This window comes from Carcharhinus amblyrhynchos, chromosome 20, assembly GCF_965287045.1.
Source record: "Carcharhinus amblyrhynchos chromosome 20, sCarAmb.v2.hapA, whole genome shotgun sequence".
NCBI classification, from domain to species: domain Eukaryota; kingdom Metazoa; phylum Chordata; class Chondrichthyes; order Carcharhiniformes; family Carcharhinidae; genus Carcharhinus; species Carcharhinus amblyrhynchos.
The window spans coordinates 9,466,847-9,489,760 of record NC_137343.1 but is presented as its reverse complement, the minus strand read 5'-3'; the positions used below and the strand labels follow the sequence as shown (position 1 = coordinate 9,489,760).

Genomic DNA, 22,914 nt, shown 5'->3' with positions numbered 1-22,914 from the left:
CAAGTACTTTTGTGGGCTGATCCATTCAAGAGAAGTGCATCTCAGCGTTGCATAATCTTAATGTACTTTTTGAGCACTGTGCGCAGAGCTAACCTGATTTCAGAAGGCAGTGGTCTCTGCATTGGCTAAGAATACTTCTTCTTGGAGGGCAGCGGCTTTGTTGAGACAGAGTGGGAGACTGGGAATATGCATCGATATGATGACCCAAGCTTCCAGTGTCTTGTAAAGATGACTGATGTGGCTAAAGTGAAATGGAGCAGGTGAGTACGCAAGGAAGCCATTTGGCCCACCTTCCTGTGCTGTTTTCTTTCTTTTTGGAACAGTCCAAACTAATCTCCCCACTCTGCACTCTTGCCTTCCTCCAGTTCAGATGGTTATCCACAGAAAATGTTTGTGGTGGAGACCAAAGCATAAACTAAAGGGAAATTTGAAAGATACGGGGTGGTGATGAGGGCTTTGGTAGCTTTGGGTTGTCTTACAGAACGGATGGGCTGAATGGCCTCCTCTGCCGTTAATTTCTAAGATTCTGCCTTCTCCCTTGAAAGACGCAACAATCACTGCCTTCGTCACTCTCTGTAACAAAGCTCCATCTGCATAAGAATAGTCTGCTTCGCTCTCTTGCCACAGGATATTGTCTTTCGTTATTCATCCTGTTACAACTCTAATACATATCAAAGCTACTGACAAGCCTTCTTTTCTACAGTGAAAATAGTCTCTCTATCCCTAGCACCCTTCATTGCTACACTTTCTTAGAATCATAGAGTGCAGGAGAGGCCCTTCAGCCCATCAAGTCTGCACTAGCACGTGGGAAATGCCTGACCTTCCACCTAATCCCATTTACCAGCACTTAGCCCGTGCTCCTGAATGTTATGTTATGGCAAGTTCCCCTTGACTTTTTTTTGTAGCATCTAAACTGTATGATCTGTCTGATCTTTAGCATGTTTACTGTGGTGTAGCAACCAAAGCAGTGTTCTTTAGCTGTTGTATAAATGCATGAGTTCCTGCGAATAGCTGTTGGACTGTGGCCTAGTTTGAGATTGTGAATTGGAATCTTGTTAATGAAAGCCATATTTTTTGTTTGTTTTCTTGATTTTGCTCACTAATCTAAGAATGTCCCTGCACTATGTTTCCTCAGGCACTGATTTCTCAACTGTAGTCTCACCTTCACAGTTGGTCGTTCTCGTCACAAAAACCATTGTGCGCTCACTCTCACGCTCTCTCGCCCCCACCATTCGCCCTAGAGCAGCCCTCACCTGCATTATCTCAAGCCCAAGGGATGCAGACTTGACCTGATGTGGCCGGGAACTGATTTGGCTGTCCACCATCAGATCTGGCTGGACCACATCAAATCTTCTTGGGTGGCACAGTGGTCAGCACTGCTGCCTCACAGCTTCAAGGACCTGAGTTCAATTCCTGGCTTGAGTCACTGTCTGCATGGAGTTTGCACATTCTCCCCATGTCTACGTGAGTTTCATCTGGGTGCTCCAGTTTCCTCCCACAGTCCAAAGATGTACAGGTTAGGTTGATCAACTGTGCTAAATTGCCTCTTAGTGTCCCGGGATGTGGAGATTAGAGGGATTTGTGGGGTAACTATGTAGGGTTTTGGGAGAATGCCTTGGTGGGATTGTTGTTAGTGCAGACTTGATGGGTCAAATGGCCTCCTTCCACACTGTGGGGATTCTATGACTTCCAAGGCTATTCCAGAATCAGTCTCAAATGTACAGCTCCCCACCCCCGTCCTACCCCTGAACTCACATTTGGTCTCCAGCAAAATCTCCCCTAACTCCCACGTGCCCTCTTTGAGCTCATCTTGCCCGCGAAACCAGCTTTCTCCTCCTCCTCCCTCAACCCTGTTTCCAACAAACTGTTGACTGCACAAATTGTCTTCCTGAGCTGATTTGAGTTGGTACTGTTGATTACCAAATCTTGATCGGGGCTGAGCTAGTTCTATTTCTGGTTGGCGCGGAGCGCCAGAACGCTGATGGTTTCGGTTTCTGAATAATGTTGATTCTGTTGAAGATCGCGAAGGGGTGACTGGGCTTTCTCCGAGTCGGGTATGACTTCCATCCTCTGCAGAGTTTTCCCTCTGTGCCACATTTAAAGCTTGTTTTTGCTGAGACTGTATGGCGTTGGGTTTGCTTGACTGCCAAATTGATATTGAGGACCGCTTCTCTCGTCTCCTCTGGCGTGTGGCACTTAGATTACGGTCTGGAGCTATGCGGTTCTAACGGAACCCAAAGTGAATGCCACCGATCAACTGTTGCTGATTGGTATTTCGATGATTCCCATTGTCATCTTTGATGATTAGGAGGAGACAACTAATTGGCTGGGTTCATTGCAGATCAGGAATACATGGGCAGTCTTCCACATTGTTGGACTGATTTCAGTACTGCTGCGGTGCCAGAACAGTTTGGCGAGGAAAATCTGTGAGTGCTGGCATGCGGGCTTTCAGCAGCACTGCCGCTGGGTATAGTCAGATTCCATTATACTTTATGTACCGTGAACAAAAGTTGGCAACAATGATGGGATCTCATGGGGAGGGAGATTGGGTCCACCCAGCCTGTTTTGACTGAACGCAATTGTAAATAAGTTGTCCCTTTTATAGACTCCTCACAAGGGAAAGGAGGTCATTGTGCCAAAACAGCTCATTCCTAACGGTTTTCCAATTAGTTCCATACACCTGCTGCTTGTTTCTTGCTCTTGTCGTGCTAAGTTTCGCCGTTCTTGTCGGGTTTAGTGCTCAAGTTCTGTTTGCCAATATAAAAGAAAGAGTTTGTTAAACCTGGGTCCTCGGAGAGTTGGAGAAGAGCACAGGAAACTGGCAGTCTCAGCACTTGTCTTCTGTGCAGAATGTGCAGCTCAATGACTCACATCTGGGAACACGACAGTGAACAACGAGAGTTGGTTCTGTTCTGGTCCCTGAATCTGGAATTGCTGCACACTTGCTGAGGGTACTCAAGTAGGCTTACATTAACCTTGCAATGAAGTTACTGTGAAAATCCCCTAGTCACCACACTCCGGCGCCTGTTCGGGTTCACCTGAGGGGGAATTTAGCATGGCCAATGTATCTAACCAGCACATCTTTTGGACTGTGGGAGGAAACTGGAGCACCCGGAGGAAACTCACGCTGACATGGGGGGAATGTGCAATCTCTGCTCAGACGGTGACCCAAGTCAGGAGTCGAACCCGGGTCCCTGGCTCTGTGAGACAGCAGTGCTAACCACCAGGAAGCAAATTCCAGAACTTGGGGTTTGAGGCAGCTGAAAGCATGGCTGCCAGTGATATATGTTGGAGATGCTCACACAAAAGCAGGGTTGGTGGAGCAGAGATATCTGTGAGAGTTGTGGGGCTGGAGGAGATTACAGGAATAAGGAAGGGTGGAGCTATAGAGCATTTGCAAACACAGGTGATAACTCCAGCAGGTGATTATCCCCATCAGAGGCGGGGTAAGGTCCTAGATCACCATAGGCTGGTGGTGATTTAACCCGAGGATTTAACCCACACCCTCAGGAGTTAGGCCGGGTTGAGAAGGCAGAGCCTTCGTGAATAACCTTCGCAGGTACAGGATTTGAACCCACGCTTTTGGTGTCATTCTGCATCACTAACCAGCTGTCCAGCCAACTTAGCTAACCAACTCCTAAAGGCGACCAGTGACTGTGAAAGGCTGTGTAAACTAATGGGCTCTGCGATCAGACTGCCATGTTTTTATGTGGAATAGTAGGTGTTCTTTTTTTCCCACCGAGCTGCAAGGGGTGGAGAGGAGAGATTCGGCAGGGGTGCTGCCTGAGATGGAACATTTAAGTTGTGAAGAGAGGTTGGGCAGGCTTGGGTTGTTTTCGTTGGAGCAGAGAAGACTGAGGGGGAACCCGACTGAGGTGCTCACGATTATGAGGGGCATGGATGGAGTGGATGAGGGGCAGCTGTTTCCCCCATAGTTGAAGGGCCAGTCACGAGGGGATGCAAGCTCAAGATGAGGGGCTGGAGGTTTAGCGGGGAATGTGAGGGAAAGCCTTTTTATCCAGAGGCTGGTGAGGGTCTGTAATGTGCTGCCTGGAAGGGTGGTGACGGCCGGTTGCCTCACAAAAAAGCACCTAGATGAGCACTTGGCACATTATAACATTCAGGGCTATGGGTCAAGTGCTGATAAATGAGGTTAGTGGGAGTTCAGGTGTTTCTTGTGTTAGTGCAGACTCGATGGGCCGAAGAACCTGTATGATTCTGAGTGTAATAATTGCAGAACAATCACCTCGTTCCCAAATTGTTGTTGCGGCTATCTTGTGGATTTTAAGGCTTTAATTTCAAGCCTTGGACTTGACACACAGATAAATATCTCTTTTCAAAGTATTAATATACCAGACTTGCTCTTGGGTATACTTTGGTCCATGTTCAAATGCATTATTGCTGTCAGTTATTAATAATAACTGCCTGAGAAAAGCAATGATAAATTCTCCTAATTATTCAGTAGGCTGGCTGCAAAGGAAGGAGCATTTGAATGGCTGCAGGCAGATGATGTGGCAGAAGGAATACCCACCTGTAAGTTCATTAAGTCGATGGTATCTGGGAAACTGGCTTACCAGACTCTGAAAGGGGCTGAGTGTGCCTTTTACAAAGCATAAGCTATGTTGGTTTCTGTATATTCACATTTAACTTATTTTGCTTCGTTGCCTCTTTTTTTTTTGAAAAGTGTTTCACATTTTCAACTCTGACAAAGAAGTAACGTTTATTTATTCGCGTCACAAGTAGGCTTACATTAACACTGCAGTGAAGTTACTGCGAAAATACCCTACTCACCACGCCTGTTCGGGTACACTGAGGGAGAATTTATCATGACCAATCCACCTAACCAGCACGCCTTTCGGACTGTGGGAGGAAACCGGAGGACCCAGAAGAAACCCATGCAGACATGGGGAGAATGCGCAGACTCTACACAGACAGTGACCCAGGGCCGGGAATTGAACCCGGGTCCCTGGCGCTGTGGGGCAGCAGTGCTAACTGTACACACTCTTCTCAGTCAATTTCTTTCTTTGCCCTCTTGCCTCATTTGATACGTCACAAGTCATGGGATTATTACAGAGGTAGCTCAGTAAGCACCCAAATCCTAATGTGTTGCGCAGAGCACATCATACTCATAGTCCTTTCATTGCAGTGTTGAAGTGTTAAGAACATTGACACTGAAATAGAAATAAGGGTGAAAGGCATGTGTATGTCTAGGTAGGTGTTTTATGTGTATACACATACACAGACACTGGCAAATTAGCCATGGTACATGCTTGGGGGTTACAGGGATGGTGTGTGTGGAGGGTGGGTTAAGGTAAGATCCTCTTCGGATTATTGAGTTGGTGCAAACTCAGTGGGCCAAATTGCCTCCTGCACTATTAGGATCCTGTGGTTCAGTGGATGTTCCCTTTGATGTTCTGGCCAGTACTTATCCCTCAAACTGTTTCACAAAAACATTATTACGTTGCTGTTTGTGTGATCTCGCTGTGCGTGCATTATTTCCTGTGTTTCCTACATTAAAACGGTGATGAATACTTCAAAAGTATCGATGGCTCTAAAGCAATTTGGGACATCCTGTGATCATGAAACGTGTCACCTAAATGCTATTCTTTCCTTATTTATGAAATGCCATATAATATATATGAAATGCTTTATTTATATATATATATATATATATATATGTATATATTATAAATATATATATATAAATAAATAATATGGGCAGCCCAGTGGTTAGCACTGCTAACTCCCACTGACCTGGGTTCGATTCCTGGCTTGGGTCAACGTCTGTGCGGATTCTGCACGTTCTCCCCCTCTCTGCATGGGTTTCCTCCAGGTGCTCCGGTTTCCTCCCACAGTCTGAAAGACGGGCTGGTTGGGTGGATTGACCATGCTAAATTCTCCCTCGATGTACCCGAACAGTGGGGCTACTAGGGAATTTTCACAGTAACTTCATTGCAGTGTTAATGTAAGCCGACTTGTGACAGTAATAAATTATATATATATATATATATATATATTATATATTTATTTTGTGCATCTATTGTGTGGGAGGTATCTACACTTCCATCGATCAAAGTATTCTGTCTGTCTGAAACTTTGTAAGATCTGTTTTGAGGAATCTTTGGCCTGTGTTTGTATTGCTTGTCGCTGATGACAAATTCTAGTCTATATCTTAACCATGTGATCAGGTTGTTCTGCTTGGCATGGGGTGGCACAGTGGTTAGCACTGCTGCCTCACAGCGCCAGGGACCTGGGTTCAATTCTGGCCCTGGGTCACTGCCTGTGCGCATTCTGCACATTCTCCCTGTGTCTGCGTGCATTTCCTCCAGGTGCTCCGGTTTCCTCCCACAGTCCGAAGCTGTGCGGGTTAGGTTGAATTGGCCGTGCTAAATTGCCCCTTTTGTATCGGGGGACTGGCAAGGGTAAATTCCACAAGGTTATGGACTTGGATGGGATTGTGGTTGATGCAGATTCGATGGGCCGAATGGCAGTCTCTTGCACTGGAGGGATTCTGTATGATGTCCTTTTTGACCAGCTAGTGTTAGCCCAAGTTCAGTGACGAGGTTCGTACTCCACTTAAAACAATAAGACGAGAAGAATCTTCTGAGCAATTTATTTTGTCAGCTCTTTAGTCTCCAGAGTTTTGGGTGCACGATCTCTTCTGGGTCTCCAATCTTAAAAATCTTTATAAAATCCTGTGCTTCTAAGTATTCATTTAGACGTTCCTGATAGCACATCAGGGCTTTTTTTTAAAAAAATACTGTTTAGTTGCTGCTTTGCTTTCCCCTCCAGTGATGCCTGTCATATTTTTAGGCTGACAAAATGTCTGGCATACTTGAACGGTTGGGCAATTTTTTTCTTAACTCGTTGCATGCAATGAAAATGGTTAAAAACACATGCAGCAGCCTTGCGTTTGATATCCCTGCTGTGAGGCAGGATAAATGACGATGCTCAAAGCACCTCGATTGCATTGCAAAAGGAAGGTGAGAATGACGATCTTCTGTTGTCACCTTTTTTTTTTGTTTTTGCCATGTCAGTGTAATGAGTGAAAATATCATTTCTGAATGTTCTTAACTTCAGACAGGATGCTCTGCATCAAAGTGTTTGTTGATCTGTGACAGAGCAAACCTGAGTCAGCAAAGAAGCCTTAGCTAACACCATAAAAGGACAGAGGAGAGATTAACTTGTTTCGAAGCAATGCCGCTGGTCACTTACTGCTGCAATTTGAAACAGTAATTCACGGGCCTGTACCCCTCTCCCAGCCCTCCTGCCTGCACAAAGGGCCAATCTGTTGTGAACTATCCTGTAAGCACTCTGCGGTGTGCGTTGAAGGGTCGACAGGGTTAGTCTCTGCTTGGCGGTGTCACATATATGAACATACGAATTAGGAGCAGGAGTAGGCCACTCCGCCCCTCGAGCCTGCTCCGCCATTCAGTGAGATCTGATTGTAACTCCAACCTCACGTTCCTGTCTTCTCCTGAATCCTCCCATTCCCCCCTCCCCTCTTGTTAATCAAGAGTCTATCAAGCTTTGCCTTTAACATACTCAAAGACTCTGCTTCCACTGCCTTTTGAGGAAGGAAGTTCCAGAGACTCTCCACCTTCTAAGGAGAAAAACGTTCTCCTCAGCTCGGTCTTAAATGAGTGACCCCTTATTTTTAAATAGTGACATCTAGTTCTCGATTCTCTGAGTTATCACAAAGATAAGTGGAACAGCAAATTGTGCGGAGGGTGTGGAAAGTCTGCAGAGGGATCTAGATAGGCTGAGCGAGTGGGCGAGGACCTGGCAGATGGAATACAATGTTGGCAACTGTGAGGTTATCCACTTTGGTAGGAATATTGGTAGGAAGGACTACTACTTTACAGGGCGAAAAGCTGCAGCATGCTATGGTGCAGAGGGACCTGGGGGTCCTTGTGCATGCGTCGCAAAAACCCAGCCTACAGGTGCAGCAGGTGGTCAGGAAGGCAAATGGGATGCTGGCCTTCATAGCGAGGGGAATTGAATATAAAAGTAGGGAGGTCTTGCTGCAACTGTACAGGGCATTGGTGAGGCCGCAGCTGGAGTACTGTGTGCAGTTTTGGTCGCCGCACTTGCGCAAGGATATTTTGGCCTTGGAGGGAGTGCAGCGGAGGTTCACTAGGCTGATACCGGAGTTGAGGGGGTTGAGCTATGAGGAGAGGCTGAATAGACTGGGCTTGTACTCGTTGGAGTTTAGAAGGATGAGGGGAGATCTCATTGAGACATGTAAGATGATGAAAGGGATGGATAGGGTAGAGGTTGAGAGGTTATTCCCGCTCAGAAAGGACAGCAGGACTAGAGGGCACAGCCTCAAGATAAGGCGGGGAGGGGGGTGCAGTTTGGAACAGAGTTGAGGAGGAACTTCTTCACTCAAAGGGTGGTGAATCTCTGGTATTCTCTGCCCGTTGAAGTGGTGGAAGCTGCCTCGCTAAATATATTTAAGACGCGGATAGATAGGTTTTTGGTAGGCAAGGAGATTAAGGGTTATGGGGAGAAAGCGGGAAATTGGAACTGAGCCACTTCAGATCAGCCATGATCTTATTGAATGGCGGGGCAGGCTCGAAGGGCTAGGTGGCCTACTCCTGCTCCTATTTCTTATGTTCTTATCTTATGAGTTGAAACAACATCTCCACTTCTTCTCTGACTATATTCCTCAGGATTTTGAAGATTTTGATAATGTTGCCTCTCACTCTTTTAAACTCTAGTGGATACAAGCATAATCTCTCTAACCTTTCCTCATAAGAACTGGCCATTCCTGGTAATAGTCTAGTAAACCTTCTCTGAACTGCTTCTGATGCATTTACATCTTTCCTTAACTAAGGAGATCAATACTATACATGACCCTCCTTTTTGTAGTCAATTCACCTCACAAAGAGTACATTCTATTAGGTTTTTGAATTGCTTGCCTTTTGTGGTTCATACACTAGGACACCCAGATCCCTCTGCACCTCAGAGCTCTATAATCTCTTCATTTGGACGATAATTTGCTTTTTTTCTTATTCTTCTTGCCAAAATGGACAACTTCACATATGCCCACATTATACTCCATTTGCCAGAATTCTGCCCACTCAATTAACCTTTTGTGTCTCTTCGTAGCCTCCTTACGCCTTTTTCACAATTTACTTTCCCATCTTTGTATCGTCAGCAAATTTAGCAATCATACCTTCAATCCCCTTGTGCAAATCATTTATGTAATTTGTAAAGAGTTGAAGCCCAGCACTGATCAATGTGGCACACATCCTGCCAGCTAAAAGAAAAACACTTTTATACCAACTCTTCCCCCTTGGCTAACCAATCTTCAATCCATGCCAAAATGTTACCCCCTACAGCATAAACTTTAATTTGACACAATAACTTTGTGACGTGGCACCTTTATAAATGTCTTCTAGAAACCTAAGCACAGCACGTTCACTGGTTCCTTTTTATCCACAACACATGCCATTCCTTCAAAGAATTCCAATAAGTTGATTTCCCTTTCACAAAACCATGTTGTCTCTGCCTGATTACTTTGAGCTCATCCAAGTGCCCTGCCATAACATCTCATGGCATGTGTTAGGCTAACCAATCTGTAACTTGCTGCTTTTCCTCCCTTTTTGAACAAAGAGTTACATTTGCTGTCTTCCAAATCTGGAGAATATTGGAAAATTAAACCCAATGCATCAACTATTGCATTTGCCGTTTTTTTTCCCCCAAGACCATAGGGTGAAGTCCACCCAATCTAAGGGATTTATCAGCCCGCAGACCCAGCAATTTGGTCAATACCATTTTCCAGATGATTGAAGGGAGTGAGGAACTCTGGAAAATTACGATTTGATGGGGTCGGACACAGGAAAGGAGAAGGAAACTCGTGTGAAGCTCAAACAGTGGTACAGGCCTGTCAGACTGATAGTCTCATTCTTTGCTACAGAATTCAATGCAATACCTCCTAAGGAATTTGTACCTTGAGGAGATGTTGGGCAGTGGTAATATCACTGGACTAGTAACCCATTAGAGAAGGCAATAGCCTAGTGGTGTTATTACCAGACTATTGATCCAGAAATTCAGCCAATGTTCTGGGGTTCCAGGTTCGAATCCCACCGTGGCAGAAGGTGGCATTTGAATTCAATAAAAAAATCTGAAACTAAGAATCTGTTGATGACCATGAAACCATTGTCAATTGTCAGAAAAACCCATCTGGTTCACTGATATCCTTTAAGAAAAGAAATCTGCCATTCTTACCTGGTCTGGCCTACATGTGACTCCAGAGCCACAGCAATGTAGTTGACTCTCAACTGCCCTCCGAACAAGAGCAACTGGGGATGGGCAATAAATGCTGGCCAGCCAGTGAGGCTTATGTCCCACAAATGAATAAAGAAAACCTCAGCTGATGATCTGGGGACATGAGTTCAGGTCCCACAATGGCAGCTGGTGGGACTTAACTGAGATTGAAAGCTGGTCTCAGTGAAGATGAGCGTGACACTATCACCAATTTTTGTGAAAACCCAATTTCCTCCTTTGAGGAAGGAGATCTGCCGTGCTTACTCAGTCTGACACAGATGTGACTCCAGACCCAGGCTGACTCTTAACTGCCCTCTGAAATGGCCTAGTAAGCCGCTCAGTTCAAAGGCAATTAGGAATGGGCAAGAAACACGATTCTTGCCAGCAACATGCGACAGCCTGTGCAAGCATAAAAGGCATATAGGTTGGCAGTATCATTGGAGGTGCCATTCTAATAACGAAGTATTAAATTGTAAGACTGTTGTGGTTGGGGCAGATGACACATCTTGGAAGAACCCAGATTTCTGGTACAAACTAGAAAAAATGCAGGAAAGATTTGCTCGGATGCTACCGGGACTTGATAGTTTGAGTTACAAGGAGAGGCTGGATGTACAGGGACTTCTTACCCTGGAGCGTAAGAGGCTTACAGTTGATCTTCTAGATGTCTATAGGGACATAGATCAGCTAGAGCATCAATATCTTTTCCAAAAGATAGGGGAGTCTAAAATTAGAGGGCATAGGTTTAAGATGAGAGGGGAAAGATACAAAAGGGTTCAGAAGGGCAGTTTTTTCACACAGAGGATGGTGAGTGTCTGGAACAAGCTGGCAGAGGTAATAGTAGAGGTGGATACAATTTTGTGTTTTAAAGAGCATTTAGATAGTTACGTGGGTGAGATAGGTGTAGAAGGATATGGGTCAAATGCAGGAAATTGGGACCAGCTTAGTGGTTTAAAAAAACTGGACGGCATGGACAAGTTGGTCTGAAGGGCCTGTTTCCATGCTGTAAACCTCTATGACTCTACAGTTGTGGATGCTGGAACTCCTGACCCCAAGTGCTCAGCTGGCCAGGCAACATCTCTGCAGGATCGCTGGCTGACCTGAGTGTTTCCTGCATTTTCTGTTTCTGTGAATGGTACAGTGGTTATCACTGCTGCCTCATAGTGCCAGGGGCCCAGGATTAATTCCATATATAATATATGGGGTGATGTAGATAGGGTCTAGGTAAGAGAGATGGTACAGGCTTAATGGGTCGAATGGCCTCTCTCTACACTGTATCAGTACCACATGCAGGCTTACATTAAAACTGCAATGAAGTTACTGTGAAAATCCCCAAGTTGCCACACTCTGGCGCCTATTCAGGTACTCTGAGGGAGAATTTAGCATGGCCAATGCACCTAACCAGCATGTCTTTCGGACTGTGGGAGGAAACTGGAGCACTCGGAGGAAACCCACGCAGACACGGGGGAGAACGTGCAAACTCTGCACAGACAGTGAGCCAAGCCAGGAATCGAACCTAATGAGGCAGCAGTACTAACCACTGTGCCCAAAAGAGAAAATGCTGGAAAATCTTAACAGGTCTGGCAGCATCTGTCAGGAGAGAAAAAAAGCTGACGCTTTGAGTCTAGTTGACCCTTTGTCAAAGCTTTGAGTGTCCCAAGATGTTTGGGTTAGGGGGATTAACGGGGTAATATATATCTGTGGGGTTACATGGGTAGGGTCTAGGTAAGATGCTGTGTTGGAGAGATGATGCAGTCTGAGCTTTGACAAAGGGTCATCTGGACTCAAAACACCAGCTCTTTTCTCTCCTTACAGATGCTGCCAGACCTGCTGAGATATTCCAACGTTTTCTCTCTTGGCTTCAGATTCCAGCGTGCACAGTAATTTGCTCCTAACCACTGTGCTGCCCAGATGATTTTATGAATTCAAAATTCCTTGTAGCCTTCCCAACCACCTGCCCTCAACTAATATCACCACAAAACAAAAATAGGGAAGTTGCTCAACCAGGTTATGGAACCTTAGCTGCTTTTGGAATCTTTCTGTGTGCACTGGATTTGCAGACATTACAGGCACTGTAATTATCTGTGAAGCAACTTGGATGTGTTCCTGAGATATGGAACCACACTTTAAAAACATGGCCCTATTCATTGTGGGGGAAGGTTGGTAATGATAGGTCTTTTCATTCTGAACAAGTTGACACACTCTCTTGGTATACGTACAGAATCTTGAGCAACATAAAGTTTGTAGGCTGAACTTTGTTGTCACAATTGAAACTGAATCGTGAAGGCACCTATCTCTACCCTCTTGAACGTGGTCTGACTCTATTCCGACCTCAGCTGATGAAACCCTCACGCACCCTTTTATTATCTCTGGGTGTGACTATTCCAACACATTCCTGGTCTCCATACCTTCTGGTTACCCATAACTGTTATACCTGACACAAACCAAGCCCTGTTCACCCATCACCCTTGGATTTGTTGACCACATTGGTTCCTGGCTAAGCAACGCCTTGATTTATTTATTTTAAAATTCTCTTCCTCACTTTTCAATCTCTCCACAGCTTCAGCCCTCCCCATCTCCGTGATCTCCTCCAGCTCTTTAACAGTCTGATAGGTGTGCACCTCCAAATGCAGCCCTTGAATGTCCCGAGTGTTAAGAACTCCACCATTGGTAGCCACCCTCCCACTGGCAAGGGTCTAAGCCCTGGAATTCTCTCCTTGAACCTCTTTGCCTCACTATCTTGCTTTCCCCCTTTACAACATTCTTTAAAACCTTCTATCTGCTGCTCTAAAATCTCTGTGCATAGATAATTTTTCTATTCATAGAATCCCAACAGTGCAGAAGGAGGCCATTCAGCCCATTGAGTCTCCAGCAGAAGACCGCACCCAGGCCCTTTTGTATAATTCCATGTATTAACCCCACAAATCCATCGAACCTACACATCTTGGGGCAATTTAGCATGGCCAATCCATCTAACTCGCATATCTTTTGGACTGAGAGGAAACTAGAACGTCCGGAGGAAACCCATGCCAACACAGAGAGAACTTGCAAATTCTGTGTAGACACCTTGGGTCTCTGGTGCTGTTGAGGCAGCAGTGCTAACCATGGGGCAGCCCGGTGGCACAGTAGCTGTGAGTAGCAGTAGCACTGCTGCCTCAACAGTGCCAAGGACTTGGGTTTGATTCCTGGCTTGGGTCACTATCTGTGTGGAGTCTGTATATTCTCCCCATGTCTGTGTGGGTTTCCTCCGGTTGCTCAGATTTCCTCTGCAGTCCAAAAGACGTACTGGTTGGGTGCATTGGCTGTGCTAAATTTTCCCTCACTGTGCCAGAATAGGTGCTGGAATGTGACAACCAGGGGATTTTCACAGTAACTTCATTGCAGTATTAATGTAAGCCTACTTGTGACGCTAATAAATAAACTTTATTCCATTTCTGAAGTGTCTTGGGATGCTTTACTATGTGAAAGGTACTAGATAAATGGAAGTTGCTGATGTTGAAATTGAATCTTGTGATTTTTAAAATGTTACCACACAGCGCTTAAGTATTTTTGCCTTTGGCCTACTGCTGGTGTTTCTCCTTTGATGTGGATTGCCGGTTTTGGACTCGGGTAGGCACAGTAAGTAATCCCACAACACCAGGTTAAAGCCCAGCATGCTTATTTGGTAGCACGAGCTTTCGGAGCACTGCTCCTTCTTCAGAATTTGTTTCACAAACAGAACATATATGGAGACAAACTCAATTGCAAGATAATGGTTGGAATGTCTTGAAATTGAGATCGTGTCTATATGTGCCCTGTTTGTGAAGCAAATTTTGCACTCACTTGATGAAGGAGTGGCGTCCCGAAAGCTCGTGCTACCAAATAAACCTGTTGGACTTTAACCTGGTGTTGCGAGACTACTTACTGTTTCTCCTTTGCAGCTTAGGTAATAACTAAGTATTAATGAAACACGTATTAATGAAACAGTTTCATTCATTTATCAGGCATCTCATTGTACCCATCAAAGATCTCGCGTGAAGACAACACCATGTATTTATTCGGTGTCCCTTTGTACCTGCAAGACTTGCTAAACTGCTTCAGTTGATTCTGAAACATTATTGCAGTTTTATAGGGAAGGCAGTGGCCAATTTGAGCACAGTAATATTGTATAGGCAGTGATGAAGTAACTGATCCTGTTAGTTTTGAGGTGCAAGTTGAGGGATGGGTGATGCCCCGGACACTAGGAGAACATTTCCCCCTTCTCTGAAAAGGCAACAAGGGATTTCTTTTTTTCCGACATTTGTGGATCTCGTTCAAAACAAGGCATCTCCAGCACTTCCTTGATGATTAAAAAAATGCAAGATTTGATTAGGGTATCTAGCGCCTTTGAATTTAGTTTATTTGTTAGTGTCACAAGGAGATTTACATTAACACTGCAATGAAGTTACTGTGAAAATCCCCTAGTCACCACACTCCAACACCTGTTTGTGTACACCTGAGGGAGAATTTAGCATGATCAATCCACCTAGCCAGCACATCTTTCGGACAGTGGGAGGAAACCTGAGCATTCAGAGGAAACATTCACACACTGGGAGAAGGTGTAGACTCCACACAGTCACCACCCAAGCCGAGAATTGAACCTGGTGCTGTGAAGCAACAGTGCCAACCACTGTGCACCCTTTATGTTAATATTATAATTCAGATCAGAAATTCCGAAGTGTTTTATGAAGCACACCTGGATCATAAGTTTTGCAGCTTTTAGATTTGGCTAGGATGAGTATGAAATTTTTCACTTCAGGTATGATTCAAATGACCCATTAGGGAGCTTTTATCAAACAATGTTTATTTAAGAATATAGTTAACATGTATGGAAAGAAAAGTTAGCAATAACTTGTATCACTTACAAGCAAAACCAAAACAGTCACGACAATGTATAACTCTTAACAAATATTACAGAATTCCTACAGTGCAGAAGGGGGCCATTCAGCCCATCGAGCCTGTACTGACAACAATTCCTCCCAGGCCCCATCCCTGTAATTCCATGTATTTACCCTGCTAGTCTCCCTGACACTAAGGGTCAATTTACCATATCCAATCCATCTAACCCATATATCTTTGGAGTGTGGGAGGAAACCGGAGCACCCAGTGGAACACATGCAGACACTGGGAGAACATGCAAACTCCACACAGATGGTGACCCAACCTGGCAATTAATCCCGAGTCCCTGGCACTGCAAGACAAAAGTGCTGACTGCTGTGCTGCCAATATATATCTAAGAGGTTCCAATCAAACAAAACTTCCTTTAGACAAAAAAAACCTTTTCACAGGTTTAACACAGCAAAAGCTAATGCTCATGTGTTACTGGAACTGAGTCCTTTGGTTGGAGAATTGGAACTCCTGATCTCAGCCTTATAAACTTCTAACAGCTCTCTAAATACGCTCAGAGCAGTTTAAAGTCAGAACAGCTTCCCGGAACACAGGGAGAGACTCTGGTCAAACCACCAACAGCAGATTTTCTACTCTGGAAAGGCAAGTGCTGTTGTTTTCAGCTAACCAGAACTTCCAAAACCAGAGAGAGGCTTCCTTACTGTTTGATGTCCCTTTTAAAATAACACTGCTATCAGCCAAAACAGAAAATTAAACTTATATTCCCTAGAAAGGAAAGCAAAACTGTTCGAAATGCATGACCTTCCTCCTAATAATGTAGGGTCAAAAAACATCCCAGAGAAAAAAAATAAACAAACCCTATTTAAGCCTCTGAAGCAATCAAAGGACTTGTAGTAGACAACTTGGCAACACTGAAATAAACGGAGCCTATGAGAGCTGCTGAGAGCATGATTTTTTAGAAAAATTCTTAAAGATATACTAACATCGCACTAACATTAGAATTAAAATCATTAGAACTAATGCCTGATGTGGCTTCACAAGGTTGTAAAGATTATGGTTCATGCAAACAGGTACAGAGTGGGGAATAAACTTTCCCTAAACAGGTCCAGGCAGCAGCCCGACCTGACTACACCTCTACTGTGGCTACGTTCGTGGCCAAGTACCCTGAGAGAGGAACCATGTGGTGTCTGCCAGCACTGTTGAGGCTTTCCATACTCAGTGGACACCACAGGGACCAAGGTGTCACGTTGACCCTTTTAATCAAGTCTTGCTTAATGTTTTAAGTTTCACTTGTTTATTTGTTTAAAGCAGCGTCCCTTTACGAGGCTGCGACTTTACTTTGCCCCTCAATTTATTTGATTTAGCTCGGCTGATTATTTGTTTTACTCAAAGTAGGAGGACAGGGTGGGAAGCGTAGTCATTCCTGGTGATGCTCTTGCTGTGATCAGGTAGGTAAGATGGAAGCAAATAAGGGCAGTCTGAGCTTGCTGCGGAAGGAGTTGGATGCATTGAAGGAGGTTAATGTCGTTGACTGCCTAAACGCTTTGGAGACTTTGATGTTCTTCACTATAGTGTCAGCATTTATCACCTGCTAAAGTCCTGCAATTGGCCTTGAATCTTGTGCTGGGGTATCCTGACCTAACTTCGGTTTTAGGCTGCTCATCCTAAAGCTACTGATTTACAGATTTAAGGTAACCAATTCAAAGCAGGAAGCCTTCCAATTTACTTTGGCAGCTCCTTGTGTTTTCTGTCAATGATGTAAGTTTACGAGCTAAACTACTCCTAAGATTGATAGAAAACTGGTTGGCAGAAAGGAAACAACAATTAAGAATAATTTTTACAAGTGGCAGGCAATGACTCGTGGGGTACCGCAAGGATCAGTGCTGGGACCGCAACTATTCATAATATATATATATATATAAATGATTTAGACGAGAGAGCTAAATGTAATATCTCCACATTTCCAGATGAGACAAGGCTGGGTGGGAAGGTGAGCTGTGAGGAAGATGAAGAGAGACTTCAGTGTGATTTGGACAAATTGAGTGAGTGGCAAATGCAGTGTAATGTGGATGAATATGAGCTTATCCACTTTGGTAACAAAAACAGCAAGGCAGATTATTATTTGGAAAGCTACAGATTGGGAGAAGAGAATGAGACCTGGGTGCCCTTGTGAACCAGTTGCTGAAAGTAAGCATGCAAGTGCAGCAGGTGGTAAAGAAGGCAAATGATATGTTGGCCTTCATAGTGAGAGGATTCGAGTACAGGAACAGGGATGACTTGCTGCAGTTATACAGGGCCGTGGTGAGACCACATCAGGAATATTGTGTGCAGTTTTGTCTCCTTATCTGTGGAAGCATGCTCTTGCTATAGAGGGAATGCAGAGAAGGTTTACCAGACTGATTTTCTGGGATGGCAGGACTGACGTATGAGGAGAGATTGAGTCGGTTAGGATTATATTCGCTGGAGCTCAGAAGAATGAGGGGGTATCTCCCAGAAACCTGTAAAATTCTAATAGGACTAGACAAGGATATTCCTGATGGTGGGGAATCCAGGACCAGGAGTCGCAGTCTGAAGATATGAGGTGGACCATTTAAAAAGCAGCTGAGGCTAAAACATTATTTTCAAGAAGGAATTAGATATAGCTCTTAGAGATAAAGATATCAAAGGCTATAGGGGAAATGCGGGAATAGGTCATAATGTGTGGTAGAGCAGGCTTGTAGGGCTAAATGTAAAGTAAAGTTTACTTATTAGTCACAAGTAGGCTTACATTAACACTGCAATGAAGTTGCTGTAAAATTCCCCTAGTCGCCACACTCTGGCACCTGTTCGGGTACACTGAGGGAGAATTTATCATGGTCAATGCATCTAACCAGCATACCTTTCAGACTGTGGGAGGAAACCGGAGCACCTGGAGGAAACTCGTGCAGACACAGGGAGAATGTGCTGACTCTACATAGTCAGTGACCCAAGCCCCGGGAATCGAACCCGGGTCCCTGGCACTGAGGCAGCAGTGCTAACCACTGTGCCCCACATGTGCCACCATGCTGCCCCACAATGGCTTACTCCTGACCCTATTTTCTATGTTTAATCAGAGTCTCAACATGGCAGAGCATGTCTGAGTATTTAGGCTGCAGGTGACAGAAGCAAAATTTATTAAACGTTGGGTGGGATTTTTCAGGCTTGTCCTTGATAGGTCCTGTTGTGAGCGTAAATTAAAAATTTGGCGGCTCTGCCAAAACTCCCACCAAAATTCATTTTCAGCGGCACCAGAAAATCCCAACCTCAAATGAGGACTGAAGATTTTGGCTATTGTAAACTATACTTATGTTCAACTGGGGCAGTTTGTTTGATTCCTGGCCTCTTTACTAACTGAAAGTGATACTTGTGTTGTGGAGGGTAAACCAAAGATAGCTGGCATTGATTAAGCATCTGTCCTAATTACAATATTCATTTTGTATTTGTATGTAAATATTGCAGAGAGAAAAAGTAGCTTCAGTCTTTGGATTGTCTGCAAACCTGTCGAATCATGTCTGTCACATTCTTTTTACATCCTTTGAACCCAAATAACATTGGAACTCTTTTGATAGTCGTAATATATTGTCGTATTTAGCAATCTTCACAGCAGCGCATATAGAGCCACAGAGATTTATAGCATGGAAACAGACCCTTCAACCCAACTTGTCCATGCTGCCCAGTTTTTAACCATGGAGCTATTCCCATGGTGGCACAGTGGTTAGCCCTGCTGCCTCACGGCACTAGGGACTCAGGTTCGATTCCCGACTTGAATCAGTCGCTGTGCTGAGTCGACATGGGTTTCCTCCGGGTGCTCCAGTTTCCTCCCACAGTCATAGAGGTTTACAGCATGGAAACAGGCCCTTCGGCCCAACTTGTCCATGCCGCCCTTATTTTTTTAAAACCCCTAAGCTAATCCTAATTGCCCACATTTGGCCCATATCCCTCTATCCCCATGTAACTATCTAAATTCTTTTTAAAAGATAAAATTGTACCCGCCTCTACTATTATCTCTGGCAGCTTGTTCCAGACACTCACCACCCTCTGTATGGAAAAAATTGCCCCCGACACTTTTGTATCTCTCCCCTCTCACCTTAAACCTATGCTGTCTAGTTTTAGACTCCCCTAGCTTTGGGAAAAGATATTGACTATCTACCTTGTCAATGCCCCTCATTATTTTATAGACCTCTATAAGGTCACCCCTCAGCCTCCTCTACTCCAGAGAAAATAGTCCCAGTCTATTCAGCCTCTCCTTGTAACTCAATCCATCAAGACCTGGTAGCATCCCAGTAAATCTTTTCTGCGCTCTTTCTAGTTTAATAATATCCTTTCTATAATAGAGTGACCAGAATTGCACACAGTATTTCAAGTGTGGCCTTGAAGATGTCCCAACTCCTGTACTCAATGTTCTGATCGATGAAACCAAGCATGCCGAATGCCGCCTTCGTCACTCTGTCCACCTGTGACTCCACTTTCAAGGAGCTATGAACATGTACCCCTAGATCTCTCTGTTCTGTAACTCTCCCCAATACCCTATTATTAACTGAGTAAGTCCCGCCCTGGTTCAGTCTATCAAAATGAATCATGTTGTATTTATCTAAATTAAACTCCATAGGCATTCATCGGCCTACTGACCAAATCAATCAAGATAATGTTGCAATCTCAGATAACCTTCTTCACTGTCCACTATGCCACCAATCTTGGTGTTGTCTACAAACTTACCAACCGTGCCTACTAAATTCTCAACCAAATCATTAATATAAATGTCAAATAAACAAGCACCAATCCCTGAGGCACGTACTGCTGGTCACAGTCCTCCAGTTTGAAAAACAACCCTGTACGATCACCCTCTATCTTCTGTCTTTGAGACAATTTTGTATCCAATTGGCTACCTCACCCTGGATCCCGTGAGATTTAACCTTATGCAACGACCTACCATGCAGTACCTTATCAAAGGCCTTGCTAAAGTCCACATAGACAACATCAACGGCACTGCCCTCATCTACCTTCTTGGTTACCTCTTTATAAAAAAGCTAAAAACTATCTTGAGCAGTTGAGAGGAACAAGTTTGAAGTACGCCGCACAAAATCTTTTAGATGCTTCTGTGGTTCCTTTTAAACAATCCTTTTAATTTCGTGTTTTTTTTTCTCCCAGGTGGTTAAAGTTTGAGGAATCAGAGGTGGAAATGGAACTCCCAAATCATGCCAAACAACTGCTGCTTCAGCTCAACCAACAGAGAAGCAAAGGGTTCTTCTGCGATGTTATCATAGTCGTGGAAAATGCCCTGTTTCGTGCCCACAAGAACATCCTGGCAGCGAGCAGCATGTACTTCAAGTCCCTCGTGCTTCATGATAACTTGATCAACCTGGACACCGATATGGTCAGCGCCACCATCTTCCGACAGATTCTGGACTTCATCTACACCGGGAAACTCCTGGGGATCGACCAAGCCAGCGAGCAGAATTTCAACGCCCTCCTGACGGCCGCCAGCTACCTCCAGCTTCACGATCTCGCCGCGTTTTGCAGGAAGAAGATGAAACGCAACGGAAAGACTTTTCACAACAGGCTAGTTGGCCCCAGCCCCGGGAAACTCGGGAGAGGCCACAGACTTTCCTCCACTCCAGTCATCCAGACACGCTACACGGTGTCACCCGAGGGGCTGAAGAGGCAGCAGGTGGGGGAACTGCACAGGGTGGAGGTTACTGGAGATGAATTGTACATCGCTAGCTCAAACAAAGGAAATTCTCATTCTCACAGCCAAAACAGTGGAACCAGCAAAAGCAGCAATACTAACGGCACCAACAACAGTGGGGAGCAGGAGCAAATGCTCGGTCTCGATCTGTCCAAGAAAAGTCCTTCAGTCCCTCCCCACATGTCTCAGGAAGACATGCAGCTTGGTGAGTGCAACCAAGGCTCTCCACATTCTGCCTCTGTTTCTGCAACCAACAGTGCCTCCTTTGAAGACAACACCACCAACCCCCATAAATCAGAGAACAGCGAGTCCACAGATAGGAATGACATTGGTGATAACCAGAGTCTGGCCGACACCGGGCAGTCCAAGAACTTTCGCCTCTCCGGCCTCAACACTGGGTGGATAAAGCAAGAGAAAGTATTTAACAGGCAGGAAAGTGTGAACTGCAGGGAAGAGAGTGCCTCTTCAGGTGTCATCACCTTGAATGGTGTCATCATGGGCCCCCTAGTCAAGTCGTTGGAGCGAGACTCGAGCCACCACTTTGACCATGCTATGCACTGCAAGGAGGAGATAGAGGAGGAAAATGGGAAGGAATGCAGCGACGACAGCGGCCACAGTGAGGAGGAGGGTGGGCAGCCCAGCGGCCATGCTTACAGAACGGGCCAGGATGGCTTTGAGCCGGTGGTGTACGGCGACAACCTCTACGTGTGCATCCCCTGTGGCAAGGGCTTCCCCAGCTCGGAGCAGCTCAATGCCCACGTGGAGACGCACACAGAAGAGGACCTGTACATCAAGGACGAGGCGGACAGCCTGGCCGCGCAGAGCCTGCCTTACCCCAGCGACTCCAGGCCGTACAAGTGCTCCGTCTGCGAGAAGAGCTACAGGGACCCCTCGACCTTGCGGCAGCATGAGAAGACCCACTGGCTCTCGCGGCCCTTCCCCTGCAACATCTGTGGTAAAATGTTCACTCAGCGGGGAACCATGACGCGACACATGCGCAGCCATCTGGGGCTGAAGCCTTTTGCCTGCGAGGAGTGCGGCATGCGCTTCACCAGGCAGTACCGATTGACGGAGCATATGCGGGTCCACTCGGGTGAAAAGCCCTATGAATGTCAAGTCTGCGGCGGCAAGTTCACGCAGCAGCGCAACCTGATAAGCCACATGCGAATGCATACCTCACCGACATAAGCCAAAGACTCGAACCTAATTTTCCGGAGAAGCCGCTTCTCCAGCATCGACAGAGGAAGATAGTCATATGGACTGCCTCTTAAAACATGATTTCAATTGGAAAATGAGCACGGGGGCGGGCAGGGAAGGGGGGGGGTCTTTAGTTTCCAATAGTCGTTTAGCGAAACTCCTCGAAGCTTAGAGGTACTTGTTTTATTAAGAAGTGAGGACCTTTGTAATTTTCATGTGAATGTTTAAACTGGAAGGCCGAGGATCTAGCTGGGGTAGTTTGGTGTGGGCTGGACGTGCTGCAGTTTCATTAGGTACATTTCCTTTATATTTTTGTCCTGTGTTTAGCTCCTCTCCCCTTGCTAAACAAGTCTGGTTGAAGTGACTTATCAGCTTGCTACCTCTTCACAATAATAATTTATAAGATAAAATTAAATAAAAGGTTTAGTCAAAGAGTAATGGAAGGGAAAGGGGGTAGATATCTCTTTAAAAGAATATAATAACAATGAATTTAAGATTTAGTATTTCCGCTTTGACATTGTCCATCCCAGCTGTTTTGGTTCCATCCAAATATTGGCTGGCTTTTCTTTTTCCAAACCAGACCAGATAAGATTTTTTTTTTATATCGGTCTTGACCAACTAGTGTATAGTGTTTTTTGAATTTTGAGCCATAACCCATGTAAAGTCTTGGCTGCATCAAAGTTGCAATAGTCACTCTAATTAATGGTCAGTTCCATGGTGAGGGTGGGGGGGGTGGGGAGAGGGGGAAAGGGTTGAAGGGTTGGGTGGGTGGATGAGTGATGGGTTGGGTGGCGGGGGCAGGGGGGTTTGTTGGGGGTGGAGGGTGGGCTTGTATTTTCAATAGCTTTTTACTGGTGAGCTGCTGAACCCAAGAG

General features: G+C 45.2%; 1 protein-coding gene across 4 annotated transcripts in view; it reads left to right on the top strand.

Annotated features, from left to right (window-relative positions):
* hic2 (hypermethylated in cancer 2) overlaps nt 1-22,160 on the top strand; it is an 83,811-nt gene extending 61,651 nt beyond the window's left edge. For all 4 annotated transcript variants that reach the window (XM_080208648.1, XM_080208647.1, XM_080208650.1 and 1 more), the window contains one exon: nt 20,305-22,160. In XM_080208648.1, coding sequence (XP_080064774.1) covers nt 20,336-22,030 — 1,695 coding nt within the window. In that variant the 5' untranslated portion in view covers nt 20,305-20,335 and the 3' untranslated portion in view covers nt 22,031-22,160. The remainder of the gene's footprint in view (nt 1-20,304) is intronic.
* The last annotated feature ends 754 nt before the right edge of the window (nt 22,161-22,914 follow it).